This window comes from Nematolebias whitei, chromosome 12, assembly GCF_014905685.2.
Source record: "Nematolebias whitei isolate Nwh7 chromosome 12, NemWhi1, whole genome shotgun sequence".
Taxonomy (NCBI): domain Eukaryota; kingdom Metazoa; phylum Chordata; class Actinopteri; order Cyprinodontiformes; family Rivulidae; genus Nematolebias; species Nematolebias whitei.
Genome location: NC_056509.1, coordinates 13638558 through 13662720, shown reverse-complemented (window position 1 = coordinate 13662720; position 24163 = coordinate 13638558). Strand labels below are relative to the sequence as shown.

Below are 24163 nucleotides of genomic sequence, written 5' to 3'. Positions count from 1 at the left end.
GACTGAGGAAGTCTCTCGGATGAGAGACGAAACGTTTCTACATTTTTTGTTGATTTGCTTTGTTTTTTTTTTGAATGTCCAGAGGACCAGATTTAACTTTTTTAAAATAATATTCATTCTGTTAGAGAATCAAGGACAGAATGTTTCATGGAACGAACAGTCACATCACGAACTTCATTGACGAACTGTCAAATAGAAACGAATAAATGAGCAGGGTGTTGACCACGCGGCCGCAGTGCAGATGTGTGGTCGAGTGTGCTCTGAGGTAGACAGGAGGCTCTAAATCTGATGCTCTGTAGGCCTCAGAAATGGCCTCACACAGCCAGCGTGACAAGCGCTGGGTGGATAACAGGCGACCTACAGATGCATCTCCATAATGCACAAATAAATGTTGAGTTTGACGCATTGCAGCTGTGCGTGCTATGTAACACGTCAACACTCGCACCGGACAGAGAAGATGGAAAGATGCTTCTTCTTCTGATTTGTGGGGGGGGGGGGGGGGGAAACCCCTCCTACGATATTGCTCTTGATGTTTTTAGGCAAAAAAGCTAGGTTTGGTCTTAGATCAGCTGAGCTGCCGTCAGCCTGAATTCTGAGACATGACGGAGCGACAGAGAGGGCAGATAAATCACTCACTCTCTTAGCGGATGTCAAAGCCAGTAGAAGGGCTGTTTTAAGAGACAAGAATTTAATCGGAACCTGATTCAGTGGCTCAAATGAAGCTTTGATCAGGGCCCACAGGACCAGTGTTAAATCCCACTGTGGAACAAGTGGGCATGAAACAGGCCTGTGTCTCTGTACACCTTTTAAAAAATGCTTCATCAGCGGATGATTAAAAGCTGTTTTGTCTCAGAACCCTTTGTGACAGGAAGAGATGGCTGCAGCGTACGTTTTAATCATGCTGAATGCCAAATTTCTGTCCATCAGCTGCTGCAGCTACACCTTTCTCTGTACACCAGCGCTGAAAAGCTGTCCACTTTGATGTGTACAGCGCTGTGGTAGCTGTAGCATGTGAATCCTGGATTGTGCGCACTACATCTTGCGGGAGGCCCATCCTTTCTAAGCAGATCCGCTCAGCGGCCAGACCCACAGGTGCTGGCCTATTTCTGGGTAACTCCTGATCGCTCCCCCCACCTGGAGGAGAGCTTCCTCCCTCCACGGCAGTTTCCACGGGCACCCCGATAGCAGGCATTGTAGGACTGGGAACCATGGTGTGTTCACGCACTCGGGAGCCACCAGGAGAGTTGTCAATCCCTCCTCCTGAACTCTGTTCAAGAACCTTAAAATCAGAGGGGATGGGGGAAACGCCTAAAGAAGCATTTTGGGCCATGGGTTGTGAGCAAACATGTCCACCCCCAGCGGTGGTTCGTCTCGCGGGCTCAGAGAAAACCATAGTTGACACTGAGCGTTTTCTCATGTCGCAAACAGGTCCACAGCTGCTTTGCCAAATTTCTGCCACGTCTGAGCCATCAGATCTGGATGGAGAGTCCAGTCCCTGTGACGTAGACCGCCCCTGGACATCACATCTGCCCCTTTGTTCAGAACACTGGGGATGGAGAGCAGATGGAGAGCAGATTTTGATGTGCCCAACACAGCAGTTTTTGCGCAATGTGTAACATCTGGGCTGAGCGCACACATCCCAGCCGGTTTATGTAAGCAGCAGTAACCTTGTTGTCTGTGTGAATCAAAATGTGTTGATTCTGTAGCACAGGAACAAAGTGTTGAATCACGTTCAGAACCGTGCGACACTCCAAAACATTTATGTGGGCTGATGTGTGATGGGGCCACAATGCTCCTACAGCTTGAGATAGGCATGTCCCCCCCAACCTGACAGCGACGCGTCTGTGAAGACTGACACGTGTGACATGGGTCTGCTGACGGGGACTCCCTCTGACAGAACCAAGGTGTTTTTCTAGTGTCGGAGATCTGCTCTCATGGAGGGAGGAACAGTGATCTTCCGTCTCTTTTGTTTTACTGGATCCACACGCAGATGAGCAAACCATCTCTCGAGGCGTCTCATGTGTAATAAACCCAGAGGAACCACTGTGTGAGCTGACGACATCATTCCTAACAGCTTCATGATGGAAACAGCTGTTACCACTCTGCCAGGTCTTACATGGCGGAGCTGGTCTTTTAGAGTGTCGATTCTCGTTTGTGATAAATGAGCCCGCATGGTGGTCGAGTTTAGCTCCACTCCTAGATAAACAATCGTCTGGGCCGGGAGAATCGAGCTTTTCTTCCAATTTATGGCGAAGCCCAGATTTAACAGGTGTGATGTCAACATCTGAGCCTACATCGCTGCTTCCTGTCTGGAGCATGACAGCAGCAGCAGGTCGTCTAGGTAAAACAAAACTCTCATCCCTGCTCTGTGTAACGGTTGCAGGGCCGTCTCCACACAGTTTGAGAACGTACGAGGCGCGAGGGAATACCCGAACGGCAGCCTGTTGTACTGATACCTCATCCCTTGAAAGGCGAAGTGCAGAAATTTTCTGTGTTTTGGGATGATGGGTATCAGAATCAGAATAAACTTTATTGGCATTGCACCGAGATACAACGCAAATATGTACGTACAGTCATCCGAAGATGGGCAGAGTGCACGAAGCTGCGGCTATAAATAATTAGCGCGGCCTTCTTATTCTTATTCAGAATAATATTTTGCTTAGATAAGAAAAGGAAAGAAAACATGAGGAGAGACGGTATAAAAAAAAAGATCTCTCACACCGTGTCCTAGACAGGGCACAATTTGAGGCATCAAAAAAACCTACCACAGCAAAGCAACATAAACAGACGTTATACATGTACATATAGGCGGTGAAAACATTGAATTTTTAAGGGAAAGTCGTAGCATAGTCCTGCCCCCCCCACCCCCACCCCAGCCATTGTCCAGATAAGAGGTGACATTCCTCTTCAGCTCAGTTGAGGTTCTGTTACATGTCCACGGCCTTAGGGAAGGAAGGGGTGAGGAAACAGTCAAAACATATTTGTTGTTTTCAAAACATTCCAGGAGGAGTTGAGATAAGTCCGGCATCAAGGCCACAGTTTGGGTCAGGTAGAACTCGTGAATTGTTGTTTCTGCCTTTAAAGTCTTACTGTACATATTCTCTGATGAACTCCAAAACAGCCGAATTGATCCTTTACTCCAAAAGTTGAGCTCACAGCTTCTCCATATTATTCCCACCATTCATGAGTGCTGCCAGGAAGATCACAGTCCTGATAACAGCTGCTCCAATTCCTTGTCACAGCTCCACATTCAGTCCGAGCACTGTCAAGCTTCAACACCTCCACACAAATTTGTAGACAACCAGATTTCACCAACCCAAACAGTAGAATCTAGTTGTCATCATGAATCCAATTCGTTTCCTTCGAGGTAAGAGGGTCCTCCTTACCCTGACTCCTGTCGGGAGAAGTTGATCAATTTTGTTGAGAGACCAGCTGATCCTTCCAATTAAGAGGTATGCAGAAAAAAAGAGGCTTTTTTAAGGGTTCACAGGACAAAAGAACGCAGCAGGGAAGTGGGTGGGGGGGGGGGGGGGGAGAGGGAAAAACACATCTGGTTCCACCAGTATGTGAAAGTAGGCATCTTTCAGGTCGATGGAAACAAACCAGTCATTTCTCTGGATGTTGTCCAACAGCTGTCTGGTTGTCAACATGTGAAACGGTCTGTCCATGATCGCCTTGTTGAAAACTGACAGATCCAAAATCGGTCTCCTTCCTCCGGTCCGTTTGGGAACCAGGAAGTAACATGAGTAAAACCCCATGTTTTCTTCTCCGTTGGGAACTCTGGAGATTACCTCTTTTACCAGAAGTTCTTGGACTTCTGCATTTAGGAATGAGATTTGGTCTGGTGAAGACAGGACCGTCTCTAAAATTCCTCCGAACGGAGGGGGTCGGGTTGCAAATTTTAGCGTGTAACCCCTGCTTAACAACTTGGTCATCCATCTGTCTGGCAAGCATGTTTTTAGCCACTCCGCGTAACGTTTGTGGATTGGACACGCGTTTAAGTGATACATCATGTTTTGTACGGATGCCATCCAGTCCACCGCCTCGACCGCCGTCATGTGTTGCAGGAATGTGTTCCGCGTGACCCAAGTCGAGACTTTCTCAAAAGGGCTCTCAACATGCCTGTGTGCTGCATTCTGACCTTCATGTCTAGGTGGACCGGTGTGTGTTGAGGAGAAACGTGTGACGACTCATGACGCCGTGGGGGCACGCATTTGACGCCACTGTAGTGACGCGCGTGTCGCTCCTGCCGCGAGCGGGATCCTGTGCTGGGCTCGCTTTGAGATCTCGCATCTATGCTGACATGAGCGGGCGATCGCTGACAAGCGGTGAGCGCGACTTCATCCACGCCATGCCGTTTGAGTGAAGGCTGCGAGCCCCGCGGGAGCACGCGTTTTCTTTGGTGGGACATGCGCCGCTCTCGCTGGGGGCGAGACTCGTCACTGGGTTCGCTCAGCTATCTTATGCTTATGCTGACGTGAGCGGCCGAGTACTGAGGAATGGTGAGTGAAGGCTGCCCGCGCCACGGAGGCATGCGTTTGCTTTGGTGCGGTGCGTGTCGCTCTCGCTGAGAGCAAGGTTCTACACCGGACCCGTCCTGCGGTCCCATATTTATGTCGATGTGAGCCGGTGAACACCGGGGAGCTGTGTGTGCACCATCAACGCAACTCCATTTGGGTGGAGGCTTTTTGCGTTGAGCGAGTGCGTGTTTGACACCGCTTGGGTGAGGATTGTGCAGCTCGGGCTGAAAACGAGTTATTTCGCTTACCACTGTTGTGTCATGTGAGCGTCTCGTCTTGTTTTTGAGCAACGATGAGTTTGAAAAACCTTTATTTAAGGACACCGGCTCGTTTTGTGTGGATGATGTGTGTGCAGCCACTGCGAGTTCATCCGAGCTTACAGACTGGCTAAAAACAGACACTTTGATCATTGAATTATATTTTATTTCAACTTTTGTGTCACGTTTTCACACACCCTCCGCAGACCGTCATTTTTTTTAACCTTTTCCCCCGTGAGCTCTGCAATTTGTTGGCCCAGGGCGCCGCCTGCTGGCGATCTCTGGGGAAACGTTGAACTGCTGGTTGCCGGGATGAAGAGGGCTGGTCTCTGACGGGCAGGGCTGGTGGTGGAGCTGAGCGAGACGACGCTGCCGTGGCCGTGGAATGTCGTTTCTTCTGCCTCTGCTCACGACAATCTCTCCAGTGGGCCGGGGGATGGGATGAGCCGCACGGCTTGATGAGGTGGCGCACAGTCTCCGACACCTCCTCCGACTTTTTGGAGTTCTCCAACATGGCCTTGAAACTGCTCCCGAACAACGCGTCCGCCATGATGGGGCCCTCCATCAGGTCTCTGTGTAGCTTCTCCGGCAGAGAGGGGGAATGACGGAGCCAGGTGGATCACTGAATCATCGTTATCCACGCTGCAATTCTGGATAGGCAGACCGCAGAGGAGGCGCACATGTTGAGGATGGCGTCAGCTGCCTTGCAGAGGGAGCTCTTGGACTCCTCAGGCAGATCTGCAGCCTCTAGCCTCTTGGACACGCTGTATGCTAACAGTGCCACATTGTTGTTAGCTGTGGCTGCCTGAAACGCACATTGATGAGCTCGGTTGGAAAGCGTGGTCACTGTCTGGTCGTGTTTCCCAGGAGGGACGGGACGCTGCTCCATCCTGGACAGCTTCGCTCCGAAGGCTTCCGCAAGGCTTGGCTCAAGGGGGGGTACAAAGGGAAAGTTCCACTCGGTGAACCCCTCCACTCTGGTGATGGGAGCGAAAGTGGAGATGGGGGCTCTCAGTTTACCAGGACCGGCCACCGCCTCGTTCCAATACGACATCACCGCTGGAAACCGAGGCCAGATGGGGTCAGGACGGCGAGCCGGAGTGGAGCCAAACCTTCCCGCGAGATCATCCGATCTGGGCAGGGGGAGGGAGGGAACGAAAAGTCCCTTCATGTCAGCAGCTTCCTGGATAATGTTGGGCAACTCCGATAGGAGGGCGCCGACGGCAGGGAGCGATGTGACCATTGAGGCGGGAAAGCCCGGAGGGGTCTAGCATCTGCTCGGCCCCCCTCGTTCCAACATTACGCTCCCCGGGAGGGAGCAAGCATCGGGGCTGCTGCTGACGTCGCCTGTCCCAAAGGAACCATCCGATTCGCTCCGAGAGCCAACGTCCAAGAAGTCGATCGCATCGTCCAGCGAACAGTCTCCCGCCACGGACAGGCAGTCCTCGAAGTTAGCCTTAAACAAGGCTGCTCTCCTCTGCCTTTCTTCTGGAGGAACGTTGTCACAGAGGCGGCAGGAGGAAGCACGGGCGACGTGGCGGGGACCCAGGCATCCCTCGCAGGTGTTGTGCTGGTCAAAGCTGAGCAAGTAACCGGTCTTGCAGGATGGACACAAGCGGTTGGTGTTGGAGCTGGACATCTTGTAGAAGGTCAGTGCTATTAACTTGCTGAAGAAAATTGGGAGCCGATTACCCGCTCTTAACGTAACTTATACAGACCGGGTGGGGCCCACACAGCAGGTGGGCGTGGACTAAACTTTTCAGTGTGATGCTTCGCATAACGGGATAAAACGCATCAGCGACAACCTTAAAGGGCGAAGCCTATATGAAATAGAACTAAAATGAGCAAAAATATTCTAAAAAAACAAAAAGTTTAATTTTTTTCTACATTTTCACAAAAAGCAGAAATTGGGGAAAAAATAACAGAAAAGGACAAAAATGTAGCTGGAAAAGCAGAAAAAAATTAATTTAGATGAAAGAAGCTGAAAACAGTACAAAAATGCTGAAATAAGCTGAACCGGAACAAAAACTATAATGAGCAGTTAAATGTTAATAACAGTACATGGGTAATGGAGAGAGCTCGTTCATTGTCAAAAAACATTGCTGAAAAGCCAAACATTTCAAACAGTAAAAACTGCACAAAGACCAAACGTCAGATCAGGCATTCCTGATCTGACGTTTGGTCTTTGTGCTCCTGGATGAGCTGAATGTTGTGATTAATGAAACATTGAAAACATTGCAGAACAAGTTACCTGCTGAAAAACGGACGGAAGAAAACTGAACCGGACTGAATAGTCTGAATGCTTTGAATCATTCCCATGACAAACACCTTCTACATCTGTGAACAGCTGCATTCAAGCTCACAAAGCAAAGCATGTTAAGAATATTATTGAAAACACAGGGCAGAGGTTAGGAGGACATGTGATTGGAAGGTCGCCGGTTCAACTCCCTGGACTGACAGCATCAAAATGTGGGTGGGATAGGTGAAGCACTCGCATCTGCCTCCACCCTCATTTGCTCCACTCTAGCTCAGTGGTCTGTGGTTGTGTCAGGAAGGACATCCGGTGCAAAAACCAAGTCTTCGTGCAAGTTAGTTCACTGTACTGACTCCTGAAGAAGGGAGCAGCCAAAAGAAAAATAAAAATTTAAACATCTGTTAGACTTTTGTCTTTTCTAGTGTGTTCATTCATAAAAGTTTTAACTTGGTGCCAAACTCTGGTCACACTCTCCCTCTCAGGTATTCACTGTTAGTAGACGACAAAGACAAGCAGGAGAAGAAACGTCCATCATCTGCCTCAGTGTCCACATCAGACTCTTCTGCAAAGACCTTCTACTATGGAGGGTCTCCAAGCAGCAGCTTCAGGAACTTCACAGGCTGCATCAGCTACGCTTACATCAACAGGTACATCATCACACTTGAGGCTGGCAGGTTAACGGACACCTGAGCTTGTTGCTAAGTGTGGACGTTCACATGATGGCACTTTTTGTTTTGTCTGTAGACAAGACCAAGACATCGAAGCTGAGGACTTTCAGAGGTACACAGAGAAGGTGGGAGTCTCTGTGCAGGACTGTCCAGTACAGCATCCTCCTGCTGCGCTGCAGTCGAGGCAGAGAGACAACGTCTCCAGAGCCAGACACAGTCAGTCACAGAAGGTAAAACAAGAAACAACAAACCTTTGTGCTCAGAGCAGAAAGGTTTAAGGCAGCTTGGTCTTCTCTTGGTTTGTTCAGCTGGTTGGTCCAGGTGCCTTACATTTCATCACTTTGGTTCTAAATGACCTGACAGCAGGATTATCAGCCAAACACAATAACTCATTGAGCAAAATCATTTTAAGCCATTTATTAAATTTCAGTCTTACTGAATGCTGAATGTTTGTGACCATGCAACAAGTAAGCCACACAGCTACGAGAGGCCAGTTTATTTTAAACAATGGCCCAGTTTTTTTGTAAAACTTGAAAAACTATACTCTGCCTTTTTTTGCCCATTTCCTCTGAACTCCTCAGTCACCAACGTGTACTGCAGCATGGCAGCACTGATGAGAGCTCCGCTTCCACTCGTTTTGTTCATTTTGTTTTTGTTTTGACGTTTTGCACCTGCACTGCACTCACACAATTTGGGTATGACCGTGATGAACTTTTTGAGTTATGATTGTCAGTGAGTGGGGACTGTGGTTGACTTTTGAGGACTCGGCGGCGGACATTTTCCCCTGGGTCCTTTGTTTACCTGGGCACCGTAAGAGGAAAATAAGGAGAAGAAAGTGAGCTGGTATTTTGTGCAGGACCCACCAGAGATGCAGCAAACCCCCTCTCCCATCGGTCCTGCTTTCAGGGGTTCAGTCTCTGAGGAGCAGACTAGATGACCTGCGTGCACGAATTTATTGTGAGCAGGACAAGAAGAGCTGCTCTGTCTTTGCCTTCAGGGCTGGAGACGTCCATCCTCAACTGTGCTGTGTCTTCAGATGACTTCTCTGTCTACCGGCTCGACAGGACAGAGTCATATCTGTAACACCTAATATGTTTGTTGCTGCTGCGCGATGTGGCTGCATCATGTGTGTCGCTGTCTTGTCATCAGAGGTACAGCACATGTTGAACAACTGGGAGATAAAGTTAGAGAGGCCAGACTGAGATGGTTTGGACATGTCCACAGGGGGGACAGCGGTTTGGACATGTCCAGAGGAGGGACAGTAGTTTGGACATGTTCAGAGGAGGGACAGTGGTTTGGACATGTCCAGAGGAGGGACAATGATTTGGACATGTCCAGAGGAGGGACAGTGGTTTGGACATGTCCAGAGGAGGGACAGTGGGTATATTGGTAGAAGGATGTTAGAAATGCAGCTGCCAGGAAAAAGACAAAGAAGAAGGCCATTTGAAATCTGGGGATTGTTTATTTATTTTACTTTTAACTGCAAACAGTCTGTGTTGACCGATACATAACTTCTCTCACAGGTTACCAGAGATAAGTTCAGCTTTCCTCCAAACCTGAAGCAGCACAGGAGTGATGACCAGGATCCATCAGAGCCACAGACTCTGTCCTGTTACCTGTCCTCGAGCCCACGAGCAACACACCGAGCCTTCCACTATGGCGGCATTGCCAACAGCAGGCAGCATTACTCTGACCTCCCTGACTCTTTCTCTGAGAGGTAGGTCCGATCCTGAACCCTCTCAACACAAACTCAGTGTTAGCCAAGCCCAAAGATCACTCCTTTGTTGTGACCTACCTAATAAAGGTGTTTGTCCATTTGTCTGTCTGTTACCACTGCAAGGGTTTAACTTTTAATGTTCACCCAATCCAAGGGTTGACCTATGAATTCCTTTTAGGCCTGTTGTCCATGCATCAAAACTGAATGTTGTTCCTCCATTCAGGTTCAACCTGTCCGTGTCCCTGAAGACCCAGTCTTCTTTTAGCCTTATCTTTTATGTGTCTGACGTGCAAGAAGACAACTTTATAGCTCTGGTCCTGACCCATGGAAAACTTGTATACACATTCAACGTCGCAGACAAAAGAGTAAAAATCAAGACGGAGAAGAGATATAATGATGGTGCATGGCACAATGTAAGTTTATGGAAACACTTTGTATTTATACAATAAGCAGATACTTAATCAAAACTGTTTTTAAATGGTAACCTCTGCTCTTGTTCTGCTGAAGCTTGTTTTGATTCGTGATGGGAGTTTTGGTCGGTTAATAATTGACGGGCTCACAAAGCTGGAAGACACAGTTCAGGGAAGCAGCATTCCCTGGAGGGTCAGCGACTCCCTCTTCATTGGAGGCGTTCCCCCTGGAAGAGCTCAAAGGAATATTCAGGTGGTTACTGTTTGATAACAAGAAAAATGTGTTGCAAGCATAATCTGACATTTGAGTATTGTATTTGTTGTTTAGTCAATCCAGACTGTACTGCATACTGTATGACCAAAGCTCCCTGCTTTGGCATTCCCAGTGAATAATGATAATTATTACCACTGAGATAAAAATATGCTGGAATGGCCAACCACAGCGAAGGCCATGCTAACAAATTATTTTCCGCCAACTTGGTATGTGAGATTCTGCATTCTTTATTTATTGCTTGATTTAAACTTCAAGGAACATGGTATAAATTTTATTTTATTCTCCAAAAAATACTAGTCTAATGCATTATTATAATACCAGCGGGCATCCCGCTCTCTGAACTAGACTTATATTATCTTCAGATTCAGCTTCAGCTTCAGATATACTTTATTGTCATTCGCACCACATGTGAAACATGTAGTGGAACTAAATTATGTACATAGGGTAGCAGTTACATCCTACAATAAAATGTAAAAGAAAAACCTGTAACAAGATCTAACATATGAACTAAGAAAAACATTGAATTCAATTCAAATTCAATTCAAAAATACTTTATTAATCCCAGAGGGAAATTAAATGTTGTAACTCGTCATCCTGGTTTTCATTAAAGAGTTGTTATAGATGCTGATGGCTGTGGGCAAGAAGGATCTCTTGTAGCGGTCTGTCTTACAGCGGGTCTGAAGAAGCCTCTGACTGAAGACACTGTTTGTCAGTGTTTCTGACAGAGCAGGGCAGGAGTTAACCCAATAATGCAGGGAAAAGTCAGGACTCCAGGATAGGATTTACAAAAATAAATACTCGTTAATAATAAACCAAAAGGCTGACGTGGCAGCAACTTACAAAAAACAGGGAATCAGATCAGGCTGGCAAGACAGTGTGACATCACACTAAACGAAGGTATTTGTGAAAAAAGGTTTACCTTGGACCTAAATAAAGGAAATATAAATAAAAATGTTTGTATTAGTATAAATGCAAGAAGGTCTGTGTAGATGTGTATTTCAGTCTTGAAAGAATCCACAGGAAAATTATCGGAGTCACAGCTTTACCGGAACTAATAAATAGACAAGAATTTGACAGCAGAGTGGGGTAGGTGAAGCAGCGTGCGGAGACGCAGAAAACGGACCGGTGAAGCTCCCGAGTTCGCCCAGGATAACTGAAGCTGAGCTTCATGCTGAAGTTAAACCCAACTCTGGAGGGAAGAAGAAGACTCCCATATTAACACAAAGTGCCACACGGGGAAGGATCGGTCCGGATTTCCTGGAGCGATTTTGGCAGAGAGCGCTCCAGGTCTAAAGAAGGAAACCCAGACAGAGACGCCAACCCGGTGAGACGTTTCCTTATTTTTTTTTTGTTTTGAGAGACTGGAGGATCTTATGGGCCCCAACAAGTTTTTCTTTTCTGAATATTTTTTGAGTGCCTAATTGCTGACTTTTTATTGGGACAATAAGAGAGATCTCTCTTTGGAAATATAGGAACTTGAACTATTTCGGAGACTTTATCATGATCATGAAGATGTGCTCGTGTAACTGATTATGTTTGAATATTGATTGGAACAGTTGATTTTTGTTTGGTTAATATATCGAGCCTCGACCAACAGCACCTTGAATTTGACGTGTCCAAGTTTATTTTTTACTTCTTTTCTTTATTTTCTCTTTTCATTGTCCTTCCTAATGTTTATTTAGGACTGTCCAATGTTATACTCAGTTTCTTAATATTTTCAAAATAGTTAAAAGAACTCTCTTGAGTGTGTACAAGCTCACGTTTAGATGGGAGACTGTTACAGAGTGGTGGCCCATATGGGGAAACTTTTTTTTAAAGAGTATTATTAAGCTGAGGTATCATATTTGACTGTTGTTGTTGTTTGGGATGTTGTTAAAAATAATTCATTTTGCATTAAGTGTGATAACTTTAGCGATATTATGGAAGAAACTCCCTCTTAATCTGGAGCTGAGGTATATGGTTCACTGCATGAAGCAGATGGAGTAACGGGTCCCCCTTTAGAAACTGATTTAGCAGATAGTTATCCGGGAGGTGATGTCTGGGTAACCCGGAGACACCCTGTGGGGGAAATAACTTCTTTACTTGGTTCATTATATGCTTCAGATGAAGAAAGTGATGATGAGGAAGAAGATGATAATTTACCATATTTCTCACATGCAGACCTCTCTAGGCCTAAAAATGACTTGACAACAGTGGTGGAGAAGGTTAACACTTTGGAAGAAAAGTTTCAGGACTCAGTGAGCAGTGTTATAAACCGAGAGCAAAATATAAGAACATATATAGACAAAACTATGGAGGCATTCGAACAGCATATGATTACTACCCTAAAGGAGTTTGAGGAAAAGTTAGTTCAGTATTTACAGTGACGTGATGAGAAGTGGAAGGTAGAGATGGAAAAATTGAAGTGCGCCCATCGATCTACTGCTACCCAACCCCTAATCAGTGCTGAACGTACTTTAGATCTGTCTGCTGTCCAAAAGACACCCTTAATAGCTCCTTCTACTGTGCGCACACCAGTAGTGTTTACCTCGACTTGTCAGAAGTCAACCACATTTCATTCCACCCAACCAGCTACTTATCTACAAAACGTCGATCAGCCAAGTTCAAGTTCAGACTCTGACCCCAATCGACCTGCACCTATCCTTACCGAGGTGTTTCCACCATCCTCCAGTAGGGAGACACCCACACTTCCCACACCTGTCCCTTTCATTTCTGGTAGAATACCAGCAGTTTATGCCAAACCTCCCATCCACATGTACTTTCCTGCATTTGCGGGTGCACGTGAGGTTGCAGATGTGTTGAAATTCATCGACCTGTGTGAAACATTGCTGTCAGTGAGAGCACTCTCGGACCCTGAATTAATTGGGGCTTTGACTGGTGTCTTAAAAGGTCCTTCTCACAGCTGGTGGTGTATGGCCAAGAGTAAAATCCAGAACTGGATGGAATTTAAGGAAGCATTCTACGCTGCATTTCGTCCTCCAGACTACCTCTCGGAGGTGGAAGAAAAACTTTGGGACATGGTGCAGTTACCGGAGCAGTGTTTGGGGGACTTTGCCTTCGACTATTGGGCCTTGTGTTTATTGTAGAAGCCAGATATCGCTGAAGCTGAGCTAGAGAGAAGGATCCTAAACAACTGCAATCCTAAATTGTCTGGTTGCCTCAGAGGAACTGTCACCACGGTGGATCAGTTGGTTACAGTTGGGTCCCAAGTGGAAAGAGACTGTGCAGGAGCTAAGGCCGATTGGGGGAAGGTTGACCAGCAAAAGTCCAAAGGTAAGGCCCCAGCAAAAACCATATCCTAAAGGGAACTTCAAAAGACCAGCAGATGTGGTGTCCATTGTTCATCAAGACCAGAGGATAACAGCTTCCCTTTCATATGTTCCCATAGAAATCAGAGATAAGAAGTGTAATGCTAATCTTCCCACTTCCCACATCTTCCCACTTCCGGTAAGATGGCGCCCGTGTACATGGCTTGCAATCCACCTCTGCTGATGGTGTTCGGATTATTTTTGTTTTTTTTGTATTCCTCATCAATGACATCAACTCTCTGCTGGTGTATGACAGACAACAACTTTTGGATCTTTGTTTTTCTGGCACTGATGTCGCTTTTCTGGACCATTATCAGCATACCTCTGGACCCCCCCTCCTCCCCCACTGCTGGCGGACGTGCCAGCTTACCTTTGCTGCGCTCCTCACCTCCCTGCCCGGAGATCTAGCTTCAGACGTTGGGGAAAACGTGCTGGTCAGCTGGTGAAGCTGAAAGCTCTGCGCGCTGCATCTTCCCCTCCAGCTGGTGGTCATGGTCTCCAGCTTCCCACGTGCCCGGACCAGGTAACAAGTGGGAGTTGTCAGCCGTTGCGCAGCCTGGACCGAACTGGAGGGGATGTTATTGAAAACCTGTGGCCATTAGCGTGCGCTAACTCCACCGCTGCTGGCTCTACTTTGGACAATATCCGGATGTGTTTGGTCAACGCAAGATCTGTTACCAACAAAACTTTTATCCTCAGGGACTACTTTCAACAGCACAATCTGGACTTTTTCTGCATCACAGAGACTTGGATGTCTCAGGGTGAGTCCAACGCCTGGCCGGAATTACTGCCACCAAACTGTCTGTGTTTTAACGCCCCGCGGCCATCAGGCAGGCGCGGTAGTGGATTATTAACAATATTCAAATCAACTTTTGACTGTAAACAACTGCCCATCCTAGTTTCCCGCGCCAGCTTTGAGCTGAGCGTCTTTGAACTCGGACATTCACCTCCGACGTTATTTGCACTTGTCTACCGTCCACCTCGTTCTAAGGACTTCATAAATGAGTTTTCTGAATTCTTGGCTGAAATCACTCCAAAATATGAGCATGTTTTCATTATTGGTGAGTTTAATTTGCACGTGTGCTGTCCTGAGAAGCCCTTGGTTAAGGACGTTTTAGATTTATTGGACTCATTTAATTTAACTCAGCATGTAAACAGTCCCACCCAAGAGCGTGGACATACACTGGACCTTGTTTTAACTCACGATATGACTGTTAATAATCTTGTTATTGGTGATAATGTTTTTTCAGACCACATACCAGTCCAGTTTGAGTTCACCCTCGCCCATCTAACTCCTAAGCCATGCATTCCTGCACGTCGCACCCGGACCATTAACCACTTCACTGCCACATGTTTCACAGATGTTTATAACTCTTAAATGATCATTCAGCCCCCAGTGTTTCTCACCACTACTGAGGAGCTGACATCCCAGTTCAACTATGTCTGCTTGACTGGTCTGAATGACTATCGGCCAGTGGCCCTCACCCCGATAGTCGCTAAATGCTTTGAAAAACTGGTCATGACTCACATCAAAACAACCATCAACATCAACGAGGACCCTCATCAGTACGCATACCGTGAGAACCGATCAACAGAGGATGCAATCTCCTCTGTGGTCAACACTGCGCTCAACCACCTGGAGCAGAAAAACTCTTACGTCCGTATGCTCTTTGTGGACTTCACATCCGCCTTCAACACCATGATCCCCCAAACCCTGATGGACAAACTTTCCACACTAGGACTAAGCCCCTCCATCTGCAACTGGGTACTAGACTTTTTAACAAACAGAACACAGTTAGTGAGGATCCACAACCTCTCCTCCTCCACCATAACCCTCAGCACTGGCTCTCCTCAGGGATGTGTGTTGAGCCCCCTCCTGTTTACTCTGCTCACATATGATTGTGCAGCTACCCATCCAGGCTGTCACATTGTAAAGTTTGCAGATGATACAGCGGTGGTGGGATGCATCACAAACAATGATGAGTCCAGCTACAGGCAAGAGGTGGAAATCCTGGAGAGCTGGTGCAAAGAGAATAACCTTCACACCAATGTGAAGAAGACAAAGGAGATGATTGTGGACTTCAGAAGGAACAAAAACACCTACACCCCCCTGAACATAAGAGGATCTGCAGTGGAAGTGGTCTCCAGCTACAAGTACTTGGGTGTACACATGAATGACAACCTCAGCTGGAGCAACAACACCACCAGCCTGATCAAGAAAGCTCATCAGAGACTCTACTTCCTCAGACGGCTGAGACGAGCTGGTCTGGGAAGCTCAGTCCTCACCTCCTTCTACAGGTGTGCAGTGGAGAGCATCCTGTGCTCGAGCATCAATGTGTGGCATGGAGGCTGCACAGCTGCAGAAAGAAAAGCTTTGCAGAGAGTGGTGAAGGCTGCACAGAAATCTGTTGGAATCAGCCTCCCCACCATCACAGACATCTACACCTCCAGATGCAGGAAGAGGGCCACCTGCATCATGAAGGACCCAACTCACCCAGCACACACACTTTTTGCCCCACTCCCCTCAGGAAGGAGGTTAAGGAGCATTAAGAGTAGAACCACTAGACTGAGGAACAGCTTCTACCCTGAGGCTGTTAGACTCATGAATCTCTAACTAGAATAATCACTGTGAAAAACCATATCATGTTGCTGCTGATCTGTTTCAATGTTGATGTGTTCATGCGTGCACATCTGCTCACAGACTCATGTTCATGTTTGTGCTGATGTTCAATGTTTTATGTTATGAGTGCTTAGTGTAGAAGAACATATTCTGTGATATATTCATAAATTAAACGGATTCATTCATTTTTCTGGACTGAATAATGTTGTGCATTTAATTATTAAAAATGTAACGTGAGGCGTTAATTTTCTTTGACCCATCAAATGAATGTAGTCATTTATTTACAGAATCAAAGTTTAACACATCAAACATTTACATTAATTTGGCAAATTGAAAAATAACAACATGGCTTAGTTAGCTAGTTTTACAAGGAGGAAACCATACGGCGATGGTTTCCCTTGCTTCCAGCTGTACAACAGACATTTCTAAAAATATCTGGAATTATTTCTAGCAGATAGAAGAGTTTAAAGATGGAAAGATGTTTAAGTTGAGAGAGATGGGTGAGGGAATTTGTCTGTTATAACCAGAACAACACGCTCCTTCTGGACCCAGCTTTAACCAACGGTACACTTTGCTGTTGAAGATCGACTCTTTTTACCTTTGCAGAGGATAATTCCGACTTCGGTGTAGAGTTGCCTTCAAACGCTATCCAGCGTCTCCGTAAGGATAGTAGGGAACCGTTCGGAGTCGTGAGATCTTCCAGAACAGACTTCATAGTTCCTCTGAACTTCTCTTGTTCAGCTTAGTCGCAGATGTCCTGAGCATTCTGAACTCTGCTGCTCTCGGAACCAACTCATAGCATTCTCTCAGCGTTCTTCCCAGAACTGCCGAGAACTTCGTGAACCTCTCAGAACTAAACTCGACTGCCCTCGACTGGAGCTGCAAACGACTGAAGCCCGAAGTACCGACATTTAAAGAGTTCTATTTCCGGTTCATTTGGGAGGTTCCTGATTGGTCAAAATCGACCAGACAGGGGTGTGTTTTTGTGACGTAAGAGGTCACTAGAAGTCAGAAAAACAGCAAGAATGTTATGGAACAGATTGAAAATGTTTTAAAGACAGACGAGAGGAATATTTAGGCGAGTTGGGGGAAAACAGGTGCCAGCCTCTATATTTACGTCTGAGAGGATTTAAAAACATGACAATTTGTTCCAACAACTTGTTTTGCGTTTGACTCCAACCTTGGATCAACTTACACTTGCTCATTCAAAGACAGAAAATCAGAAAATGCATAATTACTCTGTAACAGACCTTAACGTGATTTCTACTTTGCATGAGGAATAAAAATCACTAATACTGTTTCACAGTTGATTAAATGAGTAGTTCACTTCAACATTTAAAAATGGTTTGAACTAAACACAATTTGATTATCAAAACATTTGTAAAATAGTAATGATAATAGAAAAAGAGAGTGTTCTTTCAATTGATCAGTGTAGGACACTTAGAAAGTCTCTGGATGAACTTAATCTTGTGTTTCTGGACTCAAATCAATGAAATACAGTTCTTGTTCCAGGCAGGCCCTCAAGGCCAGGATTTGACCTCAGGCATAGTTCACTACAGTCCCCCCTTTGGAAATCATCGCCTGTCCATGGGGATGAATTCTAACATGAACTTACGCCTTTGAATGTCCTTGAGCTTGATGTAATCCAGCAAGGAAAACAAAAGTCAAAGGATGTAATCCACAATGTTTTTGGTAATTCCATTGTATTGATGGTAATTCCATAATGTTGTTGGTAATTCCATTGTAGCAATGCTTTAACCCCTTGGAAACAGAGTCTGTAATCCATTGGAAAAAGTCATATAATCCACAACGGTAAATCCACAACGAATGGAGGTGTTGATTGATCAGCATACAGAGGGGTTCCCTTGGGTTGAACTGAAGATGCGGCCACTGGATGAAGAGTGGAGACCAACGCCAGGATTGCAGGTCTCCTCTAGCGAAGGTCGTCGCTGGGTGGATGTCCAGTCAATGCCGTTCTGGTTCAATGTGACATGCAATTATGTGGTTTAAGGTGGGCTTATGAAGGGGATTTTACATAAGGCCTTAAACTATATGCACCTGGTGTGTAAGCTATTATGATTGGGAACAGCTACAGCTACCAGTTAAGGGGTGGAACATGTTGAAAAGGGTAACTATAGGGGTCTATACCTATAGAAGAGTGTTCCAAACTATTTTTCCATTCCTAACTTGGTTTGTTAGATTTACATGGTAAAATATAGTTTGGTTCAATTGTCTGTTGTCTTTTAGACGAACGACTTGAGATTGGGTGTTTGGTTTCCCCATAAATGTTTTTGGAAGTCTATGGCGAGACTCATCAAAAGAATTAGCTATGCCCCCGAATAGAATTGTTCGAGTAGGTTCGGCTTAAGCGTTGTGAGACCACTGTAGATTATGGTACTTAAGGTAGCATTAATCTACATTGACTCCGCAAAGATTGCATTTTAACGAATGAACTGCATGTTGGCATGGTTAAAGGCCTCTTAGTCTCTAACTCAACTACACACAAAATTCATTCTTGCTTGGGGTGTTCAGAAACAATACCAAAAACCAATTAAACGATGTCTCAACATCGACAAAAACAGTGACTAAGCAACCTGTAAAACAACGTTTCAACATTGACAAAAGCAGTGATTAAGCAACTAGAAAACGACGTTTCGGTGCGCCACTCACTCTGAATGTCAGATTTGCTCACGTTATCGCATCTGGTAGCATTATCCTAACTGGCGTCACCCCCCTTCGGTCATGGGAGACCGCGAACACGGGTGAGGACGTCGCTCCATGAGCTAAAGTTAGGCTGTCCTTGAGTAGTTTTAACTGTTTGCGCAGCTGAAAGAGGACTTTAAGGTCTGGATTGGAATCCAGTTCACCTTTCGATGGAGTGTATTTGTCTGGGTCAGTCAGATACAGTATCATCGAGTTAATTGCAGGATCCAACTTCTGAAGTTGGATGATGTCTGGGTCAGTTGAAAATGACTTTTTATATTTTAAAAGAACTTGGCGAAGTTTGTCTCTTTCTTCATCAGATGTCAGAGCGTCGGCTTGGGCGACCACCTGATCAATCTGTGATGAGACTGATGAGGGTTCTTGCTCCTTGGGGAGCTCCAACGAATCCCTTTCTGAGTCGTCGGACCTGTCTATGGGTAAGACACCATAGGTTTGTGGTCCTTGGTCGACGTCATCGGTTGAGAAAAGAGCTATGGCCTGTGTTGGTTTTGTTAACCATACTGGCCCAGCTTCTTGACTCGGTACCAGGTTATCTGGGAGTCCTCCCAGAAATGGAATGCCTAGTTCAAAATCATGAAAATCAGGTTCTGAGTGTTCAGCTTGCGATGACTCATCATCGTTTGTGTGTGAGTTTACCCCCCCTTCGTCCGATGAGGGGTTGTTGGAGGCCACAACAATAATGTCTTGGTGTGTTTCACCGACTTCTGTAATGTTGTCATTCGCGCCTTCAGATTTAGTAGCGATCACGTCACTACATAGTGCTCCAGGTTGGATTCCCATTTCAGCGTGTTTCAAAGTTTCTAACAACCTTAATAGTGTCTCTGTCTCTTCCGAGCTCAGAGGTGTAGGGCCTTGGTTCTGGAACTTTTGTGATTTTATCGCCTCGGCTCGTTTCGTCCGAGGTGGGGGAGGGTTATGTACGTCTTTTGGGGGTTCCTTTTCGGATTTCCCCTGATAATATGGGTCCTCTTGGATCCCATATCTTTGCGTCCTACGCTGACTCCATGTACGATAATCACGTTCATCCTCTGAAAGAGGAGCTTTTTTGTCCCAGCGTGCACCTTCATTACGCGGTTTGTTAGTTTGAAAATACTGCTTTTTCTCGCCTGTTTTAGGAAGAGGGGTCAATGCACGCCGTCCTTCCATTTTTAGGGAGTGGGGTTTAACCTTTATACCAGGAAACACCTCTATGGGCGTCTTAGCATGAGAACATGCCTCAAACACATTTATAGCACACTGTTTAATCTCATTGATGGATTTTTCTCTGAAATTTGCCATAATTTGTACTGACATGCGTATGTCAGTGTGGAGATTTTTGCTGAAAACTAATTTAAAACCTTCTTCCTCCATTCCGGTTTCATTTCTGTAACCAAAATAAGCTTGGAAGATTCTTTTGTAATAGACTTTTGGATGTTCATGCTTGCCCTGCGTGACCTTGTCAGCAGCCGGGAAACCAGCAGGTCCCGTGCAGGGGTCGTACTCTCTGATCAAAGCTTCGCACAGAAGGTTGTAATCCCTTCTCGTGACATCAGGTAGACGCTCGATGAAGGTGAACACTTCTCTGTCCGAAGTGAGCCTTATCAGACTGATTTTATCCTCAACCGTAGCATTAGGATAACCACTCAGTCTGAATTCAATGTCTTTGAGGTACGCTTTTGTTCCAGTTGAACCCATTGGTCCCGGTACAAAGCGTTATACATATTTTGAGAGTTTTAGCAGAACATCTATTGAAAGAGGAAGTTTCCATGCACGCTGTTGCATGGTTGGTAGTGAAAACCTGTTCAGGTCTGTCCCTACCACTTTAGGTATGGATGGAGGGGTGTGTGATGTGGGGAGATTTGGGTCTGAAATCCAGTGTGTCCCCACATTCTGTCCACGCCTCTCACCATATTTCCTTTCTGCATGGCAAAGTTGTGTTTTAAGCACGTCTATTTCAGCTTTGCAGCGGGACACTTGTGACATTTTCACGACGTGATCCCGTCTTAATGCAAAGTATTCTCTGGACAACAGCTCTTTAGCATCCCTGGCTTCTGTTAGTGATGCATTAAGTAACTATATTTTGCTATTCAGTGAATCAATTTCTGCACGTGCATCTTGCTGTGATTGAAACATCTGTTCAAAATGTTTTTTTGTGAGGACCTCGTGTTCACTTTTAAATTGAAGGAAGTGTCCTTCAATTTCCTGAACCACCTCTTTTTCGCTGTTTAACCTTATCTCAAGGTTGTCAGCTTTTTCTACCACTGTATAGAATGATTCTTTCAGCAAAATCACAATTTTAACCAGCTGATTATAACTTGATATTGTTATATCAGTAGAGGTCACACGCTCTGCGACTTCCTTCAGATTGTCCAATAACTCTTTTGGGTTCATGCTGTCCACCTGTTCACCATATGGATGTAAGGATTCTGTGAGCAGCGTCAACGCTCTCTCTAAACAGTCCTTCATCTCATAAGGATCAAAATCCTTTTCTATCACACCTGTCATGGTTATTCACTGTGTAGCCTTATCTGTGTAAACAGGTGCCAACTTCAGATTATTTTAACAGGTAAATATTTGTATGCAAGTGTCATGTGAGGTTCACACACTTTTTTTGCTCTGGGTTCACTCAAGTACTGTAATAAGTCAACTTATTCAAATGTGGGCACCTATTTGTAGGTTTTACCCCAATTCATGAATATTCTTAAGTAAATGCTTCTCTGCAGTGTTACTTTTTAATGTGCTTATTTTTAACAGATACAAGAACCAGGCTATCTCAGTGATATTTACTCTAAAGCATCCATCCATCCATCCATTATCTTTACCCGTTTATTCCAGTTTGGGTCACGGGGGTCGCTGGTGCCCATGTCCAGCAATCACTGTGCGAGGGGCGGGGTACACCCTGGACGGGTCGCAAGTCCATCACAGGGCCACATAGAGACACACGAGACAAACAACCATTCACTCTCTCACTCACACCTAGGGACAATTTAGAGTTACCAATCAGCCTAACATGCATGGTTTTGGTCTGTGGGAGGAAACCGGAGTACCCGGAGAAAACCCACGCATGCACGGAGAGAACATGCAAACTCCACCCAGAAAGGCCCCTGGACCGGGGTTTGAACCAAGGACCTGCTCGCTGAGAGGCAGCAGCTCTACCAGTTGCGCCACCGTGCTGCCCCTACTCTAAAGCACTTAACATTAAATAAACCTGCAATTTTTCTGAAAGTTTAAAGCAACTTCAGTTTTTAAATGCTTTCTTAAGCCGTTCTTTTCCATAAATTCGCTATTTTAACAGTTACTCATTAACCAGGTGGGTGAAAAGAAAAAGAAAAATGATGATGAGGAATAATCAGTCTCCCCTTCAGGAAAACTGTTATACTCCTCTTTTCCTGCCATTATCTTCTATTTAAAATTAAATATGAAGATGTGTTGTTTTAGGTGGTAAAAATAAATCAGAAACGTTTCTTTTTCTGATATAATTACGCTTATTTAGTGTTCTAGCAATTAAACGTGTATTATCTTTTCAGCAAATGAGTAAACTTTATCAACTCCGTGAATATCTGGACTGTATCTATTAAAAAGTTTCTAATTTTTCATTCTGCACCTCTGTCTGAGGAATTTATCAGTGAATGAAAAATGTCTTGGTAAATGCCTTTCTGGCATAAACACCTTAATCACTTTTTAAATGCAAGATAACAGTAATAATTCAGCTTGAAGAACGTTTATTAACTCAAAAATGCGTCTGACAGAAATAAACACGTATAATTTCACCAAAATAACCTAAAAATGAAGTGAAACTGTGATTTCAAGTTTCCAACAGCAGGTGGTGGTGTTAGCTTTATACCAGCAGGAGCCTATGACAACTTCCTGTGGACGTTCTGTTGACATCCTGTCGTTAGCCGCTTAGCTTAAAATTAGCATCGGCTAAACTCGGTTAAATCAACATTTCTGAACGGATTCAAAGCTTAAACGTGGCGTTGTTTCAACAAGCACGACTTCTTTGCATGAAACATGAGTTTTGTGGACATGGGACAGCTGATTTTAGTGAATTTAAGCACAGAAAAGGCTTTGGTTCAACCGAGCTTTACAACCTGACATCAGAGGAAGTGACGCAGACACGTCACTCATTTCTCAGCATATCAGAGCGTTCCACACGGCCGTTTTCAACCAATCACAGAGACAAACAGCGGGGGTGGGTTTTATATCGCTGACTGAAGTGACGCAGACACGTCACTCATTTCTCAGCGAATCAGGGCGACCCAACTCAGCGGTTTTCGACCAATCGCTGCTCGCCATTTCAGCTAGCGTGTAGCATTTAGCATGAACATTCCGGACAACTTTTCGTCTTTTAAACTGTCAAAATGTACTATTTTCTGTTAAAAATGTAACAAATAAATTCTCAAAGCACACGGAGACGGTGCTCCGTTCTTAAAAACGTCTTTCCAACCATTTAAAACAACTCGTTCGAACTTATCAGAACCGAGCCGGACCAGAACCACGTCTGGACCACAGTTTAAACAGAATAAAGCGTTTTAACACAAACCCAGCTTCTTGTTACACAACAGATGTACAAATTCAGCTTTCAAAAAGACACATTGACTTTAATTTCAGCTTTCCAAAGCACCACAACTGCAAGCTTTCTCTGAGCCCCGAAGCTGCGTCAACGCTGCGTTTCACACAGCAACTCTCTGCACTTTTCATTTCATGCCAACATGATAATTCAATTGTTACACGAATACAGTCCATTTATGAACCTGTCACGGGCCACCAGTATGTAGAACAAACGTACGGGCCGCCAGGTGTAGACAAACATGGCTTATTTAGCAAGCTGTACAATTAGAAGACCATAAGGCGATGGTTGAAAACCTTGCTTCACAACAGACATTTCTGAAAATATCTGGAATGATTTCTAGCAGGATAGAAGAATTTTAAAGATGGAAATTGAAGTTTAAGTTGAGAGAGATGGGTGAGGGAATTTGTCTGTTATAACCAGAACAACACGCTCCTTCTGGGCCCAGCTTCCCAACGGTACGCTTTGCGGTTGAAGATCGACTTTTTACCTTTCTGAAGATATGTCAGTTCCGGCGTAAAGTTCCACTTCAAGCCACTTTTCAGCGTCTCCGTAAGAATAGCAAAAACCGTTCGGAGTCATGAGATCATCCAGAACAGACTTCATAGTTCCTCTGAACTTCTCTCGTTCAGCTTAGTTGCAGATGTCCTGAGCATTCTGCATTCCAGCATTCTGAACTCTGCTGCTCTCGGAGCTAACTCACAGCATTCTCTCAGCGTTCTTCTCAGCGTTCTTCTCAGAACTACTGAGAACTTCTCAGAACTCCTCAGAACTTCACTCGACTGCCCTCGACTGGAGCTGCAAACGACTGAAGCCGGAAGTACCGACATTTAAAGAGTTCTATTTCCGGTTCATTTGGGAG

General features: G+C 45.3%; 1 protein-coding gene across 1 annotated transcript in view; it reads left to right on the top strand.

Moving 5' to 3' along the window:
• lama4 (laminin, alpha 4) overlaps nucleotides 1–24163 on the top strand; it is a 258674-nt gene that overhangs the window by 144597 nt on the left and 89914 nt on the right. The window contains exons 31-35 of the mRNA XM_037685717.1: nucleotides 7514–7678; nucleotides 7776–7929; nucleotides 9223–9416; nucleotides 9640–9829; nucleotides 9924–10079. Coding sequence (XP_037541645.1) covers nucleotides 7514–7678; nucleotides 7776–7929; nucleotides 9223–9416; nucleotides 9640–9829; nucleotides 9924–10079 — 859 coding nt within the window. The remainder of the gene's footprint in view (nucleotides 1–7513; nucleotides 7679–7775; nucleotides 7930–9222; nucleotides 9417–9639; nucleotides 9830–9923; nucleotides 10080–24163) is intronic.